The sequence below is a fragment of the Vespula pensylvanica genome, chromosome 24 (assembly GCF_014466175.1).
Source record: "Vespula pensylvanica isolate Volc-1 chromosome 24, ASM1446617v1, whole genome shotgun sequence".
NCBI lineage: Eukaryota > Metazoa > Arthropoda > Insecta > Hymenoptera > Vespidae > Vespula > Vespula pensylvanica.
The window spans coordinates 2,857,454-2,880,912 of NC_057708.1; the positions used below are offsets into that span (position 1 = coordinate 2,857,454).

Consider the following 23,459-nt stretch of genomic DNA (forward strand, 5'->3'; position numbering starts at 1 on the left):
CGCTTCATTATATTCGTAAATATATCGTGGGTGTAGATTGCATTATCAATTTAAATATTATTTTATAAATTATCTACGAGAAAGGGTGAACGGTGGTTTGTAGAGTGCACATCCTGGAGGCTCATATCTTCGGACCAGCAGTAGGTGAATAGAACGCGTTCTACTAGGCACGAAGAAAACGTCCTTTATTCCCCTACTCTTTCTCTTTCCGCTTATCTATTTACGCGTTATCGGTGTACGTCATTCTGTATGTTCTTAGGATCTGCTTTCTGTAAGATTTTATATTTTCTTCCTTCACATATTAAGATTTATAGGTAGAATATTTTATTGGAACAAATCTTCATTACGATAATCGAAATATTTTAATAGTAACTTTGCAAATATTTTTCGATATATAGAAAGGTAATTCGATATATTTGGTACTCTTCTTTAATCAACGCACAAAATCTAGAAGCGTCAAGAATTCTTCATTTTTTTGAAGACCACTTATCCGCTTTTCCAAGCTTCTTTCCAATACTATTATGCTCTTTATAATATATGTTTCGTTATAACGTTTTGTTTTTATCAAGTTATATATGCGTTTTTTCGTTCTATTGTTCGGCATAATGAATATTTTTCCAAGAGGTTATGTTTCATGTGATTTTCGTGATTATCGATCGATAGATTATCTTTCGTAAAAGTATTTATATAACGTGTTTATATTTGGCATACCATATTTAATGTCGTAACAATGGCGCTTCGACTAATGTATACAATTTTTTTAAAGGAATCTGCTCTGTAGAAAATATAACAATTTGTAATGATATATGTAATCTTGTGAAAAGCAATACTTTTATGTCGATTAATATTTTTTATTATATTAATATTTGTTTAATTAGTATTTGTTGATTAGTATTTATTACAATATCTTTTATAGTCGTGTTTTTTACTAGGGTCCTCAGAGCCAAAAATCGAAATTACTGCTTCCAAAATGTCCCTGTGGGCAAAAGCACAGCAATTACCACAAGAGGCACTACAACAAGTGCGCTCTGTTTATGGTGAACATTTTCCGATTGAAGTTCGACATTTCTTGTCGTCATGGATCGAAGATAAAATGTGGTAAGATATAGTAAAAAATTTCTTAATATTTTTAAAAACAAATACTTTATATAAATTCTTTTATATTACAGGACTGATATAGAACCTGACAATCCACAGTATGAACAATATATAGCTAATCTAGTTGCATCTCTAATACAAGAATTAGAGACAAAAGCAGCTTCTTTAAACACTGAAGATTTATTTTTGACAAAATTAAAGCTAATGGAAGCTGCTAAAACTTTCAGAGTAAATATAAATTTTTCTTTTTAATTTATTATATGTATATTACCTTAATATTTAAAATACAGCTATCATTTAATTATTTCTCATTATTTTATAACAGCAAAGATATAGCCAAAATCCTGCTACGCTATTTAAAATAATTAGACATTGCCTAGGAACAGAAATGAAACTTGTAGCTCAAGTTGAAAATTTAGGAGGTCTTATGAATATGGCAGCTGGTAGAGTTGGTTTGATGGTAGGAGATGCTGTGGCAGAAATAGCACAACAAGTTGAAGTATTACGACGTAAAACGCAAGAAACTGGAGAAGATTTACGTAAAATGGAACAAGAACAGGAGGCCTTTGCCATTAGTTATCATGAATGTACAAAATTAAATGCTCATTTACAACATCTTGCCACTCAACCGCAAAACCAGCAAAGTTTAGATTTGGAGAAAAAGATCAGGCGGTATTATAATACATAACTTAAATTATATTAATGAGTAAAATGTCAAATTCAGTAATTTATATTCATTATACTTTTATACATATCATAGGCAAAAAGAGCAACAAGAACAATTATTGAATCACAAAGTTACGGGTTTAATGCAGTTACGCTTGACATTGGCAGATAAATTGAAGGATACTATTGCTAGACTGAATACATTACAATCAAGAGTTCTTGATGATGAACTGATCAGGTAAATATATTGCAAACATATATAGATGCACATGAATACATATATATATATATATATATGTTTGTAAACACACGCATAAATTGTTATCATATAATTAACTATAATGTAGGTGGAAAAGGGATCAACAATTAGCTGGAAACGGAGCTCCGTTTAACAGTAATTTAGATTCTATCCAAGAATGGTGTGAAAGTCTTGCAGAATTAATATGGCTTAATCGGCAACAAATCAAAGAAGCAGAGCATTTGAAACAAAAATTTGCACTAGATCCTCCTGGAATACAAGATATTCTTCCTACGTTAAATTCACAGATCACACAACTTCTTAGTTCCTTAGTTACTAGTACATTTATCATAGAAAAACAGCCACCACAAGTGATGAAAACTAATACTCGTTTTACAAGTACAGTACGTCTTTTAGTGGGAGGAAAATTAAATGTTCATATGACACCACCTCAAGTAAAAGTAAGCATAATTAGTGAAGTACAAGCAAATGCACAATTAAAAAATGGGAAAATGGCAAAATGTGGAGAAGCTAGTGGTGAAATTTTAAATAACAGTGGAACTATGGAATATCATCAAGTAAGATTAATAGTTCCAGGAGACTTTGTATTGTCTGTAAATTAAACCAATGTAAATAATTCTAATAACATGTAATTTCCCTTTTAGGCAACACGACAATTGTCAGTAAGTTTTCGAAATATGCAGTTAAAAAAAATTAAAAGAGCCGAGAAAAAGGGTACAGAATCAGTTATGGATGAGAAATTTTCACTTCTATTTCAATCTCAATTTAGTGTTGGTGGCGGTGAATTAGTATTTCAAGTGTGGACTTTAAGTTTACCAGTCGTAGTAATCGTACATGGAAATCAAGAACCTCATGCATGGGCTACAGTTACATGGGACAATGCTTTTGCAGAACCTGGAAGAATTCCTTTCGTGGTACCTGACAAAGTACCATGGGGACAAGTAGCTGAAGCATTAAATGTTAAGTTCAGATCAGCTACAGGAAGGTCTTTAACAGACGATAATCTCCATTTTCTTGCGGAAAAAGCATTTCGAGGTGGAAATGCGGGTGGTCAGGAATACTCTAGTTTACTTCTCAGTTGGGCTCAGTTCTGCAAAGAACCTCTGCCAGAAAGAAATTTTACATTTTGGGAATGGTTCTATGCCGTTATGAAATTGACAAGAGAGCATTTAAGGAGTCCTTGGATAGATGGCTATATTCTTGGATTTGTCAGAAAAAAACAAGCAGAAGAAATGTTAGCTAATTGTCCATCAGGGACATTCTTAATGCGTTTCTCAGATTCAGAACTTGGAGGAGTTACTATCGCTTGGGTCGGAGGTAATACATTATGTAAATAACATAATATCAAAAACATTTTATACAAATTTCATGCTGATATCAAAATAAGATTAAAAAAAAAAATTAATTTATATTGTATATTTATTACACATAATTACGCATTTGTTTTTATCTATACCTTATTATTTTTTTTTTAGATCAAACAGAAGTCTTTATGCTTCAACCATTTACAAGCAAGGATTTTGCAATTCGCAGTTTAGCAGATCGAGTTTCTGATTTACAGCATCTCTTATATCTGTATCCTGACTTATCAAAAGATCATGCTTTTTCCAAATATTATACACCAGAAAACCGATCGACATCGATAAATGGATATGTCAAACCATTGTTAGTGACACATGTACCTGGATGGGGTGGTCCAGTTATAGGAGGTCAAACGCCTTCACATTCTTCAGTGGTTGGTGTTGGTAATAGCAGTCAAAGTGGACCAGGTGGAAGTTATCCTGCTACACCTTCTACTATATTCCAAGCACATAGCCCTGATCCATCCGTAACACGTGATACTCCATCTGTTGCTTCCAGGTCAGTTCCCTGGATTTAATGTATTTAAAATGGAGGTTTGGTTTCATGAAAGATACTGACATAGATATTTCATAGAAGATGCGCAAAGTTAAATTTAACTATAGTAATTAATAAATATTTTGTATATTGAGACTGAATCTCAGATATTCTGAACTTATATTAATATACAGAGAGAGTTATTTAACGTGTATGAGATAGCTTTTTTGTTTTTAAAGGTAATAAAAATTCTTAAGAATCACATTGTATGACATAAATTGTTAAAAACACAACATACAAATTATTATCTTTAAGTTTTTTTCTTATGCCAGACAATTTTATTCTTAAGAAATCATTATTTTTAAACGCATAAAAAATATTTCAGATACAAATGTTAAGTGATCCGTCCTGTATATAGATATATATATATACGATACTTATGGTTAAAGTTAATTCTAAATCTATTAAAAGTATGTGAAAAAACTTCGTATATTAGCTTTGCTTGATTTAAAGAGAGAAGTATATCGGTGGAATTAAATTTTTTATATAATCATTAGTTGCAGAGATATCAGCTAGGTTTTATTTTTTTTTGTTTTTTGATAGAGTAGAATAATAGTAACACAAAAATTATTAAGTATAACCAACAATTTCGATTTGAAATATATCTATGCATCAATTTTACATGTTAATTATGTAAAATGTTAGCAATATTAACTATAAATTATTATTAATTGTCACATTTTAATTTGTAAGTAAAAAGTAGCGATTAAATTTAATTCTTAAATTATTATTTGATTTTATTTCTTCTAGATAACTAATACAAGGTACTTGTTCTATATATTTTGTTGAATAATATTAATATATGGTTAAATTTACAATATCCAAAGTGTAAAGATGAAATCTGCAACTGAAGATTTTACAAGAAATTTATATATACTGTCATAGTCTTTTCTCTTTAAACTAAATAACTTTTATATAAAAAGATTTTTTGTATTCTTCTTAATAGCTTAAGAATTAATCAGATATATTGTATCGTAAATATATACTTCTGATAAGAAGAAACAATATTTCATAAAGACTGCATAAAAATTTAATATTTTATCAAGAGTATTTTTCTTTTTCTATGCAATTAAATTGATATATGAAAAACAAATATGAAATCCAATTATATAATATATGGCGTGTAAAGAAATTCAATTTTCTGACTTTACTTTTACATGGAGAAAAAAAATCATGAAAATAATTATTAGATATTCTTAGGAACAAATCAATGATATTTGTAATGCATTGAATAAACAAATTAAGGAATTCGAATGAAGGAAAACATATGACATTCCTATGAATATTACTTTGCATATCTTCTGAATTTCTGTGCAGAAACTATAACAGTATTTTTTTTATGCGCATTTTTTTGATGTCAGATATACACTTTTCTTAGACCTTTTATACAGGGCATTTAGATTAATATTATTGAAGTAAAGTATCAAAAAACCAACAGTATAAATATTAGATTAAGTAATATTACCTATATTGAATACTAATACTAATCATATGCTGAATATTGCATTAGCGGGCTATATAAAATTATGAGTTTTTTATCTCTAAATTGTTTTGTAGTGCTTATAACGATATATTTTATTACTAGTTTTTGCTCGCATGATTTAAGTTTAAAATATATTATCGTTAAATTTGATTTTTATCTTATTATATAATGTTAATTTTTTCTCTATAGGTTTTAAAAAAACATACGTATTTTTTTATTAATATTAATGCTATATAAGATTGATATTTACTAACATTTTGAATCAATCTTACATTCATTATAACATTAATAATTATGAAATTTAGATATAGAATCTCTTTTTTAAGTACTTTGCCATCAATTTAAGGTTCTATAAGTTCCAATATCATTAAAATCACTTTGTTAGAGTAATGTAAAGATAGTATATTCGTAGATCTTATTTGTACTTTTATACAATTATAAATATATAATATAAACTAATATTTTTCAGTATTATTTAAATATTTTTTTAATATACTAAGTCTTGGATTAAACAAACATTCATATATAAAAGGTCACAGTAAGATGAATCACACATTTATTAAGGTTGTGATAGGAACTTCTAGAACCTTCAGATATTATATATATTTTTTCTGTTGTATAAAAAGCTTTAAAAGTATTAAACTTTTTAAATTATATTAATATGAAACAAAAAAATTAAGAAGTACTTAATGATATACATTCTTGTACTTCCACTTAGTGCGAAAGGAATTGAATTGAAAATTAGATAAAAAAGTAATTCAATTAAACGGCTTATCCATGGCTTTAACATAATATTTGATCTTTCTAAATTTTTATACAATGTTTAGAATTGTATATATCTATATACTTAAATATATTTCTATACATGTCGATGTATGTGTCAATAGACACAATAATAATAGTTCAATGATTTATGATATAATTGGTGATTTATATATAAATTACATTTAAATAACTCCTTAAATAAAAATAAGAAGAGAGTAAAGGCCTGGAGCAAGTCGGTACAACCACAATGGAAAATTGTAGATTTTCAAGCTACCTCTGCAAAACACAACTCCAATTGCCATAATCATTATTAATTTAACTGGCAATTTAACTTTACGTTAATAAATAACTTATGTTGCATCTGCCATATATGTTTTCAATTACATAACGTAATCAAATTTGTAATAAATATTAATATCATACTAGTTTTTCTCACATTGAAATATGAATGATAAAGGGTATGATACTAGTTTCTTGTTTGTTAAACTTCTTTTTTAGATGTAGTGACCGATAATCGTTGGTTGGGTGGGTGTTTTGTGGTTGTTTGTACTACCCCTTGCCGTGTTGTACCGGCTATCCGGCTACTCGGTCACGAAATTTTCACAAAGTAGGCCCTATGCAAAAAAAAATAGCTGCTTATGTTACGTTATATGCTTCAATAGTTGAGGATTGCCAGTGATTGGGGTTGTGTTTTGATTTGTGGTAGCTATGCTCCGGGTCTCGGCCAGTCAAGTATTGGGCGACCAAGCTCGGACATGGACTATGTGGAGTTGATGGGTCATGGCGAGCTGTCCACAATCGACGAGAATCTCAACTTGGACCAATTTAATGGTTTTGGTTTTTCCGAGTTTGTGCAGTCATACAACACCAAACCACAGTAGGTATATTGGGTGCAAAAAATTGTGAGTTGCCATGGCATACCTTAATTTTCGATCTCTATCCTTATTGGATATAATCCAAGCGATACGATCCGAGATCACTTGTTATTTAACAGGGGAGGGATTTATGGTAGAGGCACATTATACTTATCTAAGAAACATAATATATCCTCCGATTACACATCTATCATATAAGTGCAATATTTTCTGAAGTGCAACCACTAAGCATAGATATACTACGCGAATTTAATATAGAAATTAATCTCGTTATGTCAAGTAATGAGTTTATAGATTATTATAATCAGTAAAATTTTATTATCAATTTTAAAATTGTCAATTTACATAAAATTAATTATTTCTACTGGAAGATAGAATTATACTTTAATATGATGATGATTAACAAATTTTATTTAGATATTTTTTACTTATAATGAGCATTTTTTACTTGATTTTGTTTTTCATTATTCATCTATTTTAGTGTAAGTCCTTGTAAGATATGAAAAACATTAGGTACAAAAAAACCATAGGTAATGATCTATATATAGGATATGATAGAACAACAATTAGTGTGAGCAAATTTATATTTTATGTATTAACAAAAAAAGACTATGAATTATTCACGCGAAAATATTCTTAGTTTTCTCTTTAATCATGATTTTTTTTATAATGAATATAAATAATTATTCAGATGTTTATTAACGTATTACAAATTCTTTTTATCTTATGTAAAAGATAAATAGTAAATCATTATAATTTCTATAATGAAGATACTATGAATTATTGATATCAAATTTGAAAAGATCTATTGACAATAGATTTAAAGATCAATTGACAATAGATCTGAAGAGAGTACACAACAGAGTATATAAAATGGACAATCATTTTTTCTTTCATCTTTAAGCTTGAAAGCATGTAGAAATTGTTAAGCTTTATTAGTATTTTCTGTTGAATATGTAGATTGCAAAGTAGTACAATATAGAATGAGATATATGCAGACTTATTTGTATATTGTAACATTGATGTGATCTAAATATGTGCCTTACACTTCAAAACTTTATACTTACAGAATGATTTGCAAATTTTGCAAAGTATTTACAAAACAAGATTTTTTATCTTTTAGTCTATTTTTCTTAGGCTGTCTCAGATCCTATGAATATGCAATGGTAGAAATACTTGATATAATGATTACCATTAAAGTAATATTTTTTAACAGGAATCAGAATTTTATAAACTAACATTGAACGTTTGTATGTGGTATATAATTATGCTATATTTAATAACTCGTAGAAATTGCGTTTGTGCATAACGAAAAGGTTTTCGTTTATTTTATAACTTGTTTAGGCACACATACACACACAGAAAGAGAGATACATACATATTTATATGTAAGCTTAAATAGTTAGTTGTGTTCCATATTCGAGCTCTGCAATCTCTCCCCTGTCTTATATGTATTATTAAAGAATTATCAATTGTTATGCATATGTAAAGCACCATTACATATATGCTGAATTTTGTCCCCGCTAGGACTGCACACATTGTTGTCTCTTTTTATATTTATCATTATATGATATATAAGCCGAATCTTTTGGCAAATGTACGTTAATATTGTCTATTGATCCTTTTATCAAAGATTAGAGTTTATTTTATTATTGAGAATAATTTTATCTCCTGTAAAAGATAAATAATGTGCTCTTATATATTCATCCTGTATACAGTAATTATAATAATATAAATGTAACATAAGTAGCGCTTATATATTTATGCGCAATAAAATGTTTTAATCCATGCTCTTACAAATCTTCATTAAAATCTATTTTAAGTCCACAATTAGTCCTATCAGTGCAAGTAAAAAGGTACAAGTATATCAAGTGTATCATACCTTTTTATATATATTGTGATCGAAAAAAGTTATTTTAAAATAAAAAGATCATTTATCAAAAAAGTAATATGTTTTCATACTTAATTATAATTTATATAACTAATTTCAAAATATAGTATTGTTTCAGAAATATCAATGTCGAAATTCTTATTCTGTACATGGACACTCATTCTCAATAAAATATCCTGGTAAAGGATAACTCATTTGGTAGATTGTATCTGTGGTCATTCGTTCCTTAGGAACTTTATATGTAGGTCGATGTGCCCATGGCATATCCATTTTAGGCACTGGCGTCCAAGTTTGGTAGGATAATTTATTTATAGTCTCAGAATCTATCTTAGTAACAGGTCTAAATAACAAAAAAATTGATTATTTGAAAATGATAATTACTGATTAAGATAACACTACCTACATTCTATGAATATGATAAATATAGATATAATTTTAGATATAATACCTGCTGTAATGAGAAATAGGTTTGAAACTTTGCACAGGTTCTAATTGACCAGGATGTATATATGACAAGCCAGTTGTTGTCTTATCAACAATGGGATCTCCTGGTATACGAATATTATTGCATGGAATAATCAGTTTTGGAGGTGTAATCGTTTTGGGTACAAAATCATGACGATTTGTAGTTTCAGTTTGTATTGAACCTTCTATCATCTTTCTACTACGTGGCAAGATCGGAGAACGCTTCTTAGACCAAACTGGTTGATAGCTCAACTGTATCATGTTTTTATAAATATAGTGAGAAATTCAATTTATAATTTGCATATCTGTTTTTATATTTATAATCATTTTTTACCTTATTTGTTGTATCAGTGGATATTTTTTCATTTGATATGAAAATATTAGCAGGTGGAACGATTTTTGTTGATTTTTCTATATCACAAGGTAAATAGCTCTCTTTATAAATTGTTTTATCCATAAATTGTGCTTTACTAGGTAATATATCTGTTGCAGTAGGAATGTATGGTTTCATCTTTTCGTATATTTCATTCTCTAAATAACTGTCAGAATAGATAGTTTTCGCACACATTGCAACACTTGGAGGCCTAGTACAAAAAAAAATGTTAATTTCATGATTTAATAAAAAGTAATACTCTTATTTTTCTTGTATACAATATAATATCCTATAATAAGAATAAATTACTGTTTTAGTATTAAGTTACATACTTATATATAGATTTTTGTGCCCAAGGAAACTTTTCTTTTTTACTAACAGCAAAAGGTTGATAACTTAATTTGTGAGTGGTATCCTTTGAAACTGAATGACTAGGTTGGTGGTATCTTATTACAGGTTTAAAGCTAGTAACAGGTTCTGTTACACCAGGATTTACATAAGAAAGACCCGCAGTCGTATTAGTATCCAAAGGACTTGCACTTATCCTTATATTTCCACAAGGTACTATCATATCTAACTTTTCTGTATATTTTGGTATATAGTCACCTTTTGTTGTAGTGACGCTTTCTAATGCCCCACGTCCTAACAAAGCTCTAAGATTGAAATAATATTTAAGTCATTTGATTTTATGAAATTAGACATATAGCTTAAGATCTTTATTTTTAATCAAAAATAAATTAATACATCAAATAAATTTACATTTACCTGAACTTAGGCTTAATTGGTTTTCTCTTAGCTGTATGCCAAATAGGTTGGTAACTCATTTTATTAGTTGTCTCATGAGAAAATTTTTCGCTTGATTTAACAAACGTTTGAATCGGACGATAAGGTTGAGCCCGAATAGATTGAGCTGTTCTAGGATCCGTATCCATATATGAAAGATGATATGTTGTAGAAGTATCAAGTGGTTTCGATGGAGGTCGGTATAATCTTTCAGGAGCAAATGATTTGATTCTTGGTGGTTGTACATATCTTCGTGTACTCTTAATAGGAAATCATATATTTAAACTTACTACTATTATTATTCTTTAAACTAACATATTTTTAGTTATTAGTAAAAATATGCAATGCTATCATAAACATAAGATCATTTTATCACATTATTCAAGAAATATATGATTATTATATTTTTATATAGAGAAAAATTACCTTATCATTGCATAATTGCTGCTCAGCTGGGACTACACAATGTTTCTTTTCTGCGCAAACTTCTATCACTTCCATTTTATTAGTGGTTTTATTATAATTAAATATCAACAAATGTATTATGTAATATTAGATCGGATGTCATCAAATATATCTTTTTGGCAAAATATTTTGTATAAAGAATATAAAAATGTTTTAAATAATAAGGATCTGAATATAATTGTCAAAGTTTATGACATGTTTAAGGTTTGGAGTGAGGATGAAATGTCACATTATATGTTCCAAATGAATTTTGTATTGATTTGAATATACAGGATTGGTCGATTAAATCAAATGAAGATAACAAATAAAAAGCAAATATAAAATTCTCAGCATATATTCTAAGTATAAGCAGCATATTATAGCTGATTTATATACAAAACAAGTGAAATTATCGTCTCACTTTATTACACGTAGAGTTTCTGCACAATCATTTGCTCTAATAATATATGAGCATAAACTCTACAAAAAGTGAGCTATAGTATATATCCTTTATTGTATATATTGTCTAGTAGATAGTAAATTAAGTAATAAATAAAGAGGAATCTCTGATGTTTATTTTAATATCATATAAATTGTATGATATATTTACAACTAATATAATGATTTTAACTAGCAAAAATAATTTTAAGAATTCAAAGAAACTTTAAGTTCCAAAGAAAGGAGAGAGACATATATAAAGTAATTTCAATTCTTACAGATGACAATATCCCAGAAAAATATTGATGATAACAATATAATTTTCTATTTTAATTACATTTAAAAATGTTTGTTCTGTATAATATCACTGTAATTTCCTTGCAAATCACAGTAAAATATTTTATTCTTGTGATATTAAGTATATGCACACACAGGCACATGACACAGATGTATCAGCACACTTTGTATTAAGTGATTGGCACAAGTTACTATATAACATGTATTTGCCAATAATGCATCTGTATGTATGCAGTAGAAGATTTCCTAAACTGTAGAAATGTATGTTCATTTTTTTATAAATACATATTAACCGATATATTCTATTATCCGATTGTACTTATTATGACTCTGTTTTATTTTATATTATGTCTATTAAAAAAATTAGTTTTAATGTGGTATATTTACTGTATACAATATTTGTGTAAGAATGCTAGTTATGCCTTAATTAAAATGAGATATTATAAATAGAAGATAGATTAAACGTAACCATCGATCAATAAATTTAAAAATTATATCGAAAATAATTCCAATAATGAAGAGAGATGGATATCTAAACAAAGAATTAATCAAAGCTTTACAGTGCACCATAGAGTTCCTTTTCTTAGCTGGTACTGCTATTAACACTGAATTAAGCACTCTTTAAGAGATGCTTAACACCAGGAAAAGAAGGGACTCTTATTTTGGAAGCGCTGGGTGAATGTATCAGAAAATAAGAACAGACTTCGTGTGCCATTTCCTTTGGCTCTGTAAAATAAATAATAGATATATTTATATAATGTTGCGTCTTATATTCATATTTGATATAAATAAGATACATACTTCTCGACTATAACAGCAGGCATTTGAACTAATTGCACTGGACTTTTGGAATCTTTCAATGCCTGTTGTAAATTCAGAATCTGACCTCTCATTACACTCATTTGCCTATCAAAATGATGTCTATCGAATCCTTTATCTTGCTGTATAAAATAATAATATATTTATAAAATAATACTTCTCATAATAAATTCAGAAAAATCCAAACAATTATAACTCACTTTAAATAATTGGTACAAATCGTCACAAAGATCTTGTACAAAATTTTGATCAGAAAGCTGAGGCAAGACTAATTCACGCGTAGCTGCACTGAATGGTTGTTTTGCTTGACTTAACCATGCCCAATGATAAGGATAAGCACGCCAAGAATCAGGGTGCTTAAATGGAAATGCCAAACCATTATCTATCGCTGCTATCTTAACTTCTCCATGCTCTGATCCATTTTTTTCCACGCTATTATCATACTTAATAAGCCAATTATCGTTACCTATGAAGAAAACGTTTAAATTTGTTTACAACGTGAAAGAAATTAATATTGTAAATATTTTTATTTTCTTTATATTTATAATTACCTCTATCTGTATTTCTGATGATATAATCTAGAATAACCAAACGTTCAAATTGAAGTTGAAACTTAAGACTCAAACGTGGTGATAAAGGTTCATGTTCCCATCGTCTTAACCAATAGTCTGCATCTTTATAACCATCTACAAATACTTGAAAGGACCCGACTTTAGGAGGTAAACCAATACGATTGAAATGTGAACCAACTGTAGGAAACTGATCCATGATGGCTTGTTTCATACGTGCTTTTTGACGATCTAAACGTGGATAGTTAAAAGTTTTACTGACAAGTTTAACTACTCTAGTATTCGGCACAATGCCAAGGCCTAATTTGCGGTCAACTAAACTGGCTCCAGCCTCGCTTAAATATCCTTGATTTGGTATCAAACAACTCCTTCCAAAACAGCATGGACAGCAGAGTTTGTGCATCCATTTTGTCCATTTTGGATTTAATCTTCCATAAGGTTCTTCGTCTTTGGGTTTGAAAACACCTATCACCTTCTGTAATATATAATATCAATATAACATATTAATCTAATACTTATCAAAATTATTTATAATAAGAATTCACAAGCAAATATATACCACCTTATTATTATTTAATAGTAAGTATTGCGACATCTTTATATTATTTAATATATTACAAAAATCTGGAAAATTATACCTTACCCCTGCCGAGTTCTTTACAAAATAACTTCCACTTGAACCTTGATATATTCTTTCAGGAAAGATTCCATTGTCTATTGCGCATTCTGCTTGCCATACTAGTTCTGAGAATTGTGGATCATCTGAAGAAAAAATTAGTTATGTCAGGTTTATTAAATCCTTCGATATCTAATATATATTATTTTTATACTTATATTAACGACAAGATAAGATATTAAGACATTTCAAAAAGATTAGTTATAATAACATACCAGGAAATCGGTTAAAGGTAACATCAAGTTCCAACCGACCAAGGAGAGGCTGGCTCTCCCGGTCTATCCCAGTAGAATCAATGGCTATAGTTTGATCACTACTTATGTTTGGAACAAATTCAACGTCTGGAAGTAGTTCTGTGGGCAAGTTTCGTGATACACAGCTATTGGATGTTACCGACAGATCTACTAACGCGTCAGTTTCAATCAAAGCAGGAGGATTGGTATTATTTTGACTGTGATATTCTCGATAAGGCACGTGCAATTGCCGCTGTTCGGAGTCACTCATCACAGCCGAATCTACTTGTGATTAGCAATTTTTTCAAATACTAAATCGAGGTTGATATACTTGACAAAAAAAAATTTTACGTATTTAACTGCATTCCTGCACCACCTGTCAGTGACACAGGCTAAAAAATCCGTTCCTTTCAAATTCTGTCAACATTGGATATAATTATATTTATTTCTGCGTCATGAGAAGCAATACCTCAATACCATTTGTATCCGTGCGAATCATGTAAGAATAATCATCACTAAATAGAATATACGTACTAAAACGACTGGTCTAAACAGACCAGTTAACCAAATTGCAATCCGTCATTCCAGCAGACGGTATCAGCTGATAGGATTACCGCCATATTTAAATTGATAATACCTTTATGCGACGATGTACATGGTACTTTATATAATTTTAACGTGTTAATAAATCTTTGGTAAGAGCTAAATATTTAAGATATATTTTCTTGTTAAACAGAAAATCTATTATGAAAATCATCAAAAAGTAAAATTTATTAAATTGATAAATAATTTATACCGGATATTACGTAAACGGTTATGTGATCAGCCATGTTCGATAAAATAACCAATCGTCGAAATGAGAAAAAATGTGAAAACATTTTGATATAAAATTACCTATTACATCATGATATCAGATTAGATTCTTTTTCTTTTTATCATATTACTATATAATTTGATATAAAAACAATATCGATATAAGTAAAAAACGTAAATTCAACTAAGTTTAATTATATAAACAAACTTTTACATGTGATTCGATTATCGATTATTCGATTCACATGTAATATAATTATCTATTTAATAATGCAGTTTGCAATATTTTGTCCTGTTTTCTTCTAATCTATTTTATGTAATTAAAATCCATATTTCATGATAAATTTTATAATTAGGACAAATAGAATATTTAGAAATGGAATCTTAATAATTTCTTTACAATAAACCAATCAACTATTTGATATTTATCCATCCATTACTTATCCATCAATCGGCGGTATTTTTAAAAATCGCCATTATTAAAATTATTTATAAAATATATGATCTTTTTATTTAGGAACATAAAAAAAAGATTCTTTATGCTTACAACGTTTCACCTTTTATTTCGAATCACTTGGACGAAAATCAATTTGAATAAATATTTTAAAATGTGTAGTTGAAAATATTCTTTCAAGAAATATATTTATGGCGGTTAGCCGCTTCATGGCGGTCTGTCATTCTTCTTTGAGTGGTTTTTGTAAACGTATGCATTGTTTTCATGACAAACCATTCGAAATTTTACAACTTATTTGCCACACATCAAATATTTTATTAATGATTTATATCCTGCGTATTGTTTCAAAAAGAATCAGATATAGAGAATTATAGTGCGAGATAGTTTCAAATTTTTTGTAAGTACATGTTTTTAATCTCTCTATTGATTGTTACTATATTTGTATTAATTAAGTACATAAATAATACTACGATATCTTTATGTCAGTGCAACTTATATAAATATAATTTGTACAACTTATGTATATTATATAAAGTTGTTTATTAATTTAGAGGTTATAGCAGTATTGCACGTACAAAATTTAACAATGCTATACAAACTACATGTGGGAAATATTAATTATAATACAGTTAACATTATTTTGTAATGAAACTATATTAGTTTATGAAATATTTAATATCCCTGTTTTTATTAATATACAATTTTTTTAGATAAGAGGAATGATCAAGAAAGAATAAATCATCATGACAATGGCTATGCGTAAGCGGAGTGGTTCTGGCTCCAAGCGCCAGCATAAAGGAAAGCTTGTACCTATTTATGAAAGTTTCTTTAAAGGAGAGGATTTAACTTTGGCACATCCAAATTTTTGGAATGAGTTATTTCTTATTAAACCCATGGTTAGTAATTTAATATAATATAAAATTAATAGTATTAACAAAATTACAAATGATCGTAATAAGTTTATTAATATTGTAAGTTAAGAATGTATATTTCTATCACTCTATTATTTTTTATCCTTGATCTTATTTCATCTGAAAGAAAAAGAAAAATGTAATCATATTATATTTATTTCTCGAAATCAAAGTTCTATTTTGTTACATTTTTTTTATAGATGTTTCTGATATATACTGTTTTTTGATTTTGTTTGGATTCATTTTGTTCGCAAGATTGATTTATTTCCATGTATTTCTGTTGTTAATCCATTATTATCATATTTACTAATTATAGTTTTAATTGGAACAATCTTTCTTGCTTTTCACAGCTTCTTTAGCTTCACCTAATTTGAGTGAAATGTTTTGTGATAATGGTAATATTTTTTTATTTATCGAAATTTTTTCTTGCTTAGCTATAACTTTTCAGTTTAAACTTCAATTATTACGATATTAATTTTAAATTGTGTTATAGTAAAAAAATAACTTATTCAATTTCTGATAATTTACAAATTGTACATATATACTAATATAATATTTATTTAGATTTACCATTGTTTTGATGACATTCTTTGCATTTCAACTCTTTGCGTAAAATATATGGCATAAATTTACACTTGAAATTAAACCATGTTTTACTTGTTTGCATTTTATATTTTATACATCTTAATTGACATATACATACTCTTCCATAGTATTTTGTTGTTTCCCATGATGGTAGTGTCTATAATTATATATATGTAAGAAAATTTATAAACTAATATTATGTGCAATAATAAATAAGACATACTTGTATTAATTTTGTGAAGAGTTTTCCAACCACCATTATATTATATTAATTTATAAATTTTGAGCATTTATACAAATATCATTTTTAAAATTTTTTGATATTACAACATGGCTTAATGTAATTTATGAATATTCATATGTAATGTTAATTTTCTATTGACAGTAGAGCATGTAATTACTTCTATTGTAAAAAAAAATAAAATAATGCTGAAACAAAAAAACAATAATAGAGATTAAATATACCAGGTGTTTTATTAGTTTGGTATATTATTTTAATGATATTATTTATCAATAATTATTTTTTATAGGTTCCTCATATTGAAAGTGAAATTCTTCATATGACAATAGAACAATTGAATGCAAGCAGGGAAAATTTAAATGCTTTAGTATGTCATTGTGTGGATACACTAGTCGATGAACATCCATTTAGAGTAGTATATGCGTTACAAACATTAGCAGCTGTTATTCAATCTATGTATAAAAAAGCTAGTCAAGGAGATTGTGGATTTAATTTAATAGATATCCTTGTAGGATTTAATTCAGCTGAACAGAGAATGACAACATTAATGCAGCATTGTAATAATTTTTTAACAGGTAATTTAAATTAGTTACTTATTTAACTAATTTAATTGCTATTTATGTTTTTTAAAAATTTCTTATTTTTTAATATCTTATAATAATATTCTTTACTCTCTAGGTGAATATCCTGATAGTTTAAAAGCTTTGTGTTTAAAATTATTATTAATTATTGTTACTGGAATGGATAACGTGAGTCAGAATACACTATTGGAATATGTGATGCTTAATAGTGTCTTTGAATCTTTAGTTCAAGTAAGTTGCACATAAATATAATTAGTTGTGCTTTTATCAATCATGTTATTGTTTTTAGTTATTGAGAGATACAGGAGCTAGAAATCGTCATGGGCATGATGCAGTTCTGTTGTTAACACTTTTAGTTAACTATAGAAAGCATGAAAGTACAAATCCTTACATTGTTAAATTATCAATTCTTGATGACGAGTTGGCACTTAATGGTTATGGACAAGTAATATCGAGTTCATTAACAGAATTTTGTAGACAATTTGCTCAACAAAGAACAGGTAAATAAACATTTCCAAATGCAAGAAAATTGCATTTATTAAGATGTATATATTGTACATTTATAAATAATTACTTTCTTATGAGATAATTAATTTTTAGAAATACAGGCATCTTGGTTATCATCTTTAACAAGTATTGTTGGTAGTATGTTTATTGGAGAAGAGGAAGCAAAAACGCAACAAGTTCGTGCAAATAATGCTTTATTATTAGCTTTATACGAGGCCACACATTTAAATCGTAATTTCGTAACTACATTGGCATATACACAAAGTGATACAAGTGCTCCACCTTCACCAAATAATACTCTTGGACCTAATGCCGTAGCTCCTGGAGCTCAACCACCAGATGTTATGGCTCAGCCATTTAATTTACTTGCTACATTTTTGCAATACTGGTAAAGTATTTTCTATAAAAATAAAAATCAGTTTATTTTGTAATGATTTTTCTGAGGAAAGAATATACTATTTATTTATTTCTTTGAAAAAATATCAATAATTTTATAATTATTATCCGTGAACAATTTGTATCATTTCAGTTCGATAGTTATGCAGGTTATAAGGACAGAGGCAATAATGAATAATGTCAAATTATGCTTCTTAATATTAAGTTGCATTGCAGAAGATCAATATGCAAATAGTTTGATGCATGATGCAAACTTAGCATTTAGAGTACAATTACATAGAGTACCTATGCATCATAGAAAATTACAAGATAAAGCAGCACCTGCACAACCTCTTGCAGCTACGTTGCTCGGTATAATTGTTATATTACATATTGTCTTATTTATGTATTTCATGGAATATTGTGTTAATTTTTTGTTATTTCATTTTAGATTTATTAGTTGAATTTATAACATCACATATGATGAAGAAGTTTCCTCTTGAACTATATCATCAGTGTATTGGTGTTTTGCAAAGACTTTTGTGCTATCAAAAGAGATGCAGAGTTAGACTTGGATATCAATGGAGAGATCTTTGGACTGCCTTAATTAATCTTTTGAAATTTCTTACTACTCATGAGAGTCATCTGATTAAGAAAATGAATATTTTTCCATTAGCTATTCAGGTAACGTGACTCAATGGAAGAAGCTTTCAGAAAATTATAATATTGCATTGGCTTTCATAGGTTGCTAATATTTTGAACTTTTTCATTACATATGGAGATACATTTTTATCTTCATCAAGTAGTTATGATGAATTATTCTATGAAATTATACGTATGAAACTTATCTTCACGAACTTAAATGCTATGGGTAAATATATTTCTTATATAAATAAAATATAAATTTAATTTTAATGTTAATTTTTAAATCATTATAAAAAATAAGAGTTGTTAAGATAATCAAATTACTTGATATATTGCAGCATTGAGATACTCAACTAGTGAATCATATGAGTATAAAGAACATGCACTTAAATTAACAAATTCATTAGTAAATATGAGAGATATCGTAAATCATTTTTCACCAAAAATAACTGCATGGTTAACTAGTGAAAGTTTATCTACTCCATCTGAACAACAAATAATGACGATCATAATACAAAATTATGATAGTCTTACTCTAAAATTACGAGATAATTTAGATCAATATGAAAGATATTCTGAAAAACCTAATCATACAGGTTTTTTTGAAGATATGGTAAACATAAATTACATATTTAAAGTAAATAATATTTTTAATACGAGTAATTTATAACATACATATTTTATAGGTAACTGGTGTTGTTGTTGATACTCGAGGATCAATTGATCTCAGTACATTAGATACACAAGCTATATTACAAGAATTATCAAATATTTCGTAACAGGTTGAATGCATAGTTATGCCATGTATTTTTTCATGTATTATTTTAATATAATGTATTATAATGTACTTTTTTAACATTTACTTGTATACTTGTATATTAATATGCGATTAATATTCTGGATTAAAAATATATAATATATATAATGTGCGTGTGTGTGTATGTGATCATAATTGATATTATTAAATTTACAAATAAATATGACTTAAATAATTCAAATAATATAATTATCATATTCGGTGCACACATGATTTGTCTATAAAGTTTTCAAATTCTTTTAAAATGAATTAATTACATATTTTCTTTATCTTCACTAATAATATATTATTATTATTTATATATATTTAGTTTTATCAATGTGAGATCACTTGTAGATAATTCAATTTTTGCACAATATAAATGAAGTTGACTATAATATAATAAAAAATGTTATAATATATTATAAAAATAAAAATATACTTTATTAATAATGATGTAATATTTATAAAAATGTAATTTTACAAAAAATATAACAATATATTTACAAATATACATATAATCAGATTCTCATAAAATTAGTATAAACATAATATTTATACATAAATGTCTATAAAGATTAATGATTTTTTTGGGCAAGAATAGCAAGTCCAGCCTTAGATTGATTCTTCCTATTTAGTTCCTTACTAATATAATTACCTATTTCTACTATTTTATTGAAATTTACTCCAGTTTCTAAGCCTTGTCCATGTAGAAGATACAATAAATCCTCAGTTGCAACATTTCCTGAGGCACCAGCTGCATATGGACATCCTCCAAGTCCAGCAACAGAAGAATCAAATATTCTAATGCCATGTTCAAGACCCGCATATATATTTGCTAATGCTTGACCATAAGTATCATGACAATGTAAAGCAAATTTAGACATATCGCATGATGACACCTGCTGTAATTCTTTCAGAAGTTTCTTAATCTTTTTAGGTGATCCTACACCAATTGTATCCCCTAGAGATATTTCATAACATCCAAGATTCAACATTAACGAAGCCAAGTCAACTACAACTTTTGGCTTAATCTCCCCTTCATAAGGACAGCCAACAACACAAGAAATATAACCTCTCACCTTTATATTCTGTTCATTTACTTGTTTGATAACAGCTGTAAAATTTTGTATACTTTCATTTATAGAACAATTTATATTTTTTTTTGAAAATGTCTCTGACGCAGCTCCAAAAATTGCAATTTCCTTAACACCTGCTTTTAATGCATTGTCTAGCCCTTTCAAATTTGGTACTAGCACTGGATATGATACACCTGCCTTTTTTTTTATTTGTGTAAAAAGAATAGTATTATCTGCCATTTGCGGAATCCATTTAGACGATACAAAACTTGTGGTTTCAATACTTTGTAAACCTGTTTCAGATAGTTTATTTATTAATTGAATTTTAGTGTTAGTAGGTAGAATTTTTGGTTCATTTTGTAATCCGTCTCTTGGTCCTACTTCAACTACTTTTACAAAATCTGTGTATTGTCTAATACTATTGACTCCAATATTATCTTTATAATGAATTTTTAATTTCTTTAAATAATCTACAGGAACCCGTAAAGTCAATCTGATCATTTTATCTGTAAAGAGATTATTAAAAGTTGATAAAAGTTAATAATGAATAAAAGAGAAGTTATAACTACTATTGGCATAAACTTGATATATTATTATAAAACTAATTGATATAGATGTAAAAAATTGATAAAACTTGTAAAGATAATATCTTTATATAAAACTTGTGCTTTAATATTTATTATGCCAGTTATTATTACTTGAAATTTATAAAAATTAATAAAAGATACTGCGACTAAAAATATATTGAAATACATATAAAGAGAGTTTCGTATTTAAATAGTACATATATTTTTAATAGAAAAAGTATCACATATTTATAAAATTTACCGTATGTAAATATAATCTTTTAAACAAAAATGATGTATTTATAACTTTAAGTAAATGTTCCGAGAACATTCGATACGATCTGATAAAATTTTTATACATAACCTAACAATTGGGATAGTATAGATTAGTACGGATTAAAATATTAATATTAATAGATTTTTCGAACACACATTCTCTAGACTTATATTTATATTTTTTCTTTGTGATTATAATACAATTAATAAATAAAATTATATATTAGCATATAAAATATATATATATTACATCTTATTTAAATAGAAATCAAAACGAAGTCGTCTTCACACTATCCATAGATAAAACACTCAGAGTTTTTTTAAGTAGTTACCTTTATAGAACTAGTTCACTAGAAATAAAAAAAATGGGAGTAATAAAGAAGAACTAATTTCGGAAAAAGCGTGAAAAATAGAGGAATAAGACTACATCAAGAACAATAATAAATAAATTAAAATTTTTGAACATATTTCTCTACAAAAAATTGTTTCATTATACTTTCTAATGTAACTATTATTTAAATATGATTAACAATGTTTAATGTTTTCAAAGAAATTATTTTACAACTTTAATATATCTAATCTGTTTGCCTATTCAAGTATGATTAGCAATGTAAAGTTTAAGTACTTTAATATTTAATTAAAAGCAGAAAGAAAAGATTTTGGAAACGCAATGAAATATCCAGCTATTTGCCTGTATACCACAAAATTTCGATATATGGCAAGTAGTATCGACCCAGGTCTCACGTGGAGTTGCTGCACCTGGAGACCTATTAAAAAATCTAAATCGATATGTTTCAAAACAGTTAATGTTAAATCGATAGTTTATGTATTAATCGATATTATATAAAAATATATGTATATGAACTTTGTAATGTTGATAAGAATATTGTAATATTTAAGCAGTAGTTAATTATAATTCATGTATCTCGTAGATTGTTCTAATGTTCTTGAATACTAGTAAAATATTAATTTATGTTTGTCGAAAAATAAAATTGAATTTATTTTATATTAATTGTGTCTTACGATTTTTATAATATTGCTAAAAATGTCTTATTTTTTAAACATTAGTTAGTTATGTTACATGTAATCGCACATTCTTTAAATGTTAGTAAAATAATCTTATTTATTAATTATTCCTTTCCGAGTTTGGGATTTCACTATGTAAAACTATTGAAAAGAAAAAAGAATATGTATATATGTATATTACTTATATGAAAGATAAAATTCTGAATTTAATTTAATTTAACTTTAGAAAAGTAAAAGAAAACAAAAAATTCTGGATACTAATCTAAAGAAATATTTTAGTAACACGTAGCGAAACTTGGAGAACTTGGCACACATTCCATTGTGCTTGTTTCAGTTCCATGTGCATCTTTATTTAATGCATTTTTAATGATTCCAACTATTACCATATCTTATACGTTTCGTAATTTTGATTTTACTGGAGAATCCAATTTTATTAAAGAAAATTATGAATTTAATCGAACTTTAGAAAAGAGAAAATGTGCAAAATTTATGACTCAACTTTCATGTAAAATTTAATTTTATTAAAATAAAATTATGAATTTAATTGAACTTTAGGAAAGAAAAAATTGCAAAA

General features: G+C 27.4%; 6 protein-coding genes across 13 annotated transcripts; 2 read left to right on the forward strand and 4 right to left on the reverse strand.

Annotated features, from left to right (window-relative positions):
- Positions 1 to 7: 7 nt before the first annotated feature.
- On the forward strand, positions 8 to 8,831 carry LOC122636943 (signal transducer and activator of transcription 5B). Of its 7 annotated transcripts, none has more exons than XM_043828646.1 (9): positions 8 to 144; positions 933 to 1,098; positions 1,170 to 1,326; positions 1,424 to 1,770; positions 1,859 to 2,002; positions 2,112 to 2,580; positions 2,668 to 3,340; positions 3,499 to 3,883; positions 6,874 to 8,831. In XM_043828646.1, the coding sequence occupies exons 2-9, from the start codon at positions 971 to 973 to the stop codon at positions 7,046 to 7,048; spliced, it is 2,478 nt and encodes an 825-aa protein (XP_043684581.1). In that variant the 5' UTR covers positions 8 to 144; positions 933 to 970; the 3' UTR covers positions 7,049 to 8,831. The 7 variants fall into 7 exon arrangements, with proteins under 7 accessions (XP_043684581.1, XP_043684582.1, XP_043684583.1 ...); XM_043828647.1 differs by having other exon boundaries at positions 23 to 140; XM_043828648.1 differs by having other exon boundaries at positions 35 to 167.
- Positions 7,961 to 11,202, reverse strand: LOC122636948 (stabilizer of axonemal microtubules 2-like). The gene is made up of 6 exons (XM_043828659.1): positions 10,981 to 11,202; positions 10,537 to 10,814; positions 10,104 to 10,424; positions 9,733 to 9,982; positions 9,382 to 9,650; positions 7,961 to 9,273 (listed from the first exon to the last, which is right to left on the reverse strand). The coding sequence occupies exons 1-6, from the start codon at positions 11,053 to 11,055 to the stop codon at positions 9,072 to 9,074; spliced, it is 1,395 nt and encodes a 464-aa protein (XP_043684594.1). The 5' UTR covers positions 11,056 to 11,202; the 3' UTR covers positions 7,961 to 9,071.
- A 135-nt stretch (positions 11,203 to 11,337) lies between these two features.
- Positions 11,338 to 14,752, reverse strand: LOC122636947 (phosphatidylinositol 4-kinase type 2-alpha). The gene is made up of 7 exons (XM_043828658.1): positions 14,565 to 14,752; positions 14,013 to 14,447; positions 13,765 to 13,883; positions 13,104 to 13,596; positions 12,753 to 13,018; positions 12,535 to 12,674; positions 11,338 to 12,459 (listed from the first exon to the last, which is right to left on the reverse strand). Exons 2-7 carry the CDS (start codon positions 14,299 to 14,301, stop codon positions 12,366 to 12,368), a joined length of 1,401 nt encoding a protein of 466 aa, XP_043684593.1. The 5' UTR covers positions 14,302 to 14,447; positions 14,565 to 14,752; the 3' UTR covers positions 11,338 to 12,365.
- A 725-nt stretch (positions 14,753 to 15,477) lies between these two features.
- On the forward strand, positions 15,478 to 20,062 carry LOC122636899 (armadillo-like helical domain-containing protein 3). 2 transcript variants are annotated; one of them, XM_043828568.1, is made up of 11 exons: positions 15,478 to 15,694; positions 16,008 to 16,193; positions 17,324 to 17,609; positions 17,713 to 17,846; positions 17,905 to 18,115; positions 18,216 to 18,510; positions 18,652 to 18,869; positions 18,949 to 19,181; positions 19,242 to 19,368; positions 19,481 to 19,755; positions 19,829 to 20,062. In XM_043828568.1, exons 2-11 carry the CDS (start codon positions 16,041 to 16,043, stop codon positions 19,919 to 19,921), a joined length of 2,025 nt encoding a protein of 674 aa, XP_043684503.1. In that variant the 5' UTR covers positions 15,478 to 15,694; positions 16,008 to 16,040; the 3' UTR covers positions 19,922 to 20,062. The 2 variants fall into 2 exon arrangements, with proteins under 2 accessions (XP_043684503.1, XP_043684504.1); XM_043828569.1 differs by lacking the exon at positions 15,478 to 15,694 and adding an exon at positions 16,559 to 16,603 and having other exon boundaries at positions 16,058 to 16,193.
- On the reverse strand, positions 16,389 to 17,329 carry LOC122636903. Its single transcript, XM_043828574.1, has 3 exons — positions 17,017 to 17,329; positions 16,779 to 16,950; positions 16,389 to 16,573 (listed from the first exon to the last, which is right to left on the reverse strand). The coding sequence occupies exons 1-3, from the start codon at positions 17,050 to 17,052 to the stop codon at positions 16,527 to 16,529; spliced, it is 255 nt and encodes an 84-aa protein (XP_043684509.1). The 5' UTR covers positions 17,053 to 17,329; the 3' UTR covers positions 16,389 to 16,526.
- Positions 20,063 to 20,077: 15 nt separating the features above from the next.
- Positions 20,078 to 22,138, reverse strand: LOC122636902 (hydroxymethylglutaryl-CoA lyase, mitochondrial). Its single transcript, XM_043828572.1, has 2 exons — positions 21,846 to 22,138; positions 20,078 to 21,523 (listed from the first exon to the last, which is right to left on the reverse strand). The coding sequence occupies exon 2, from the start codon at positions 21,516 to 21,518 to the stop codon at positions 20,517 to 20,519; it is 1,002 nt and encodes a 333-aa protein (XP_043684507.1). The 5' UTR covers positions 21,519 to 21,523; positions 21,846 to 22,138; the 3' UTR covers positions 20,078 to 20,516.
- Positions 22,139 to 23,459: the final 1,321 nt, after the last annotated feature.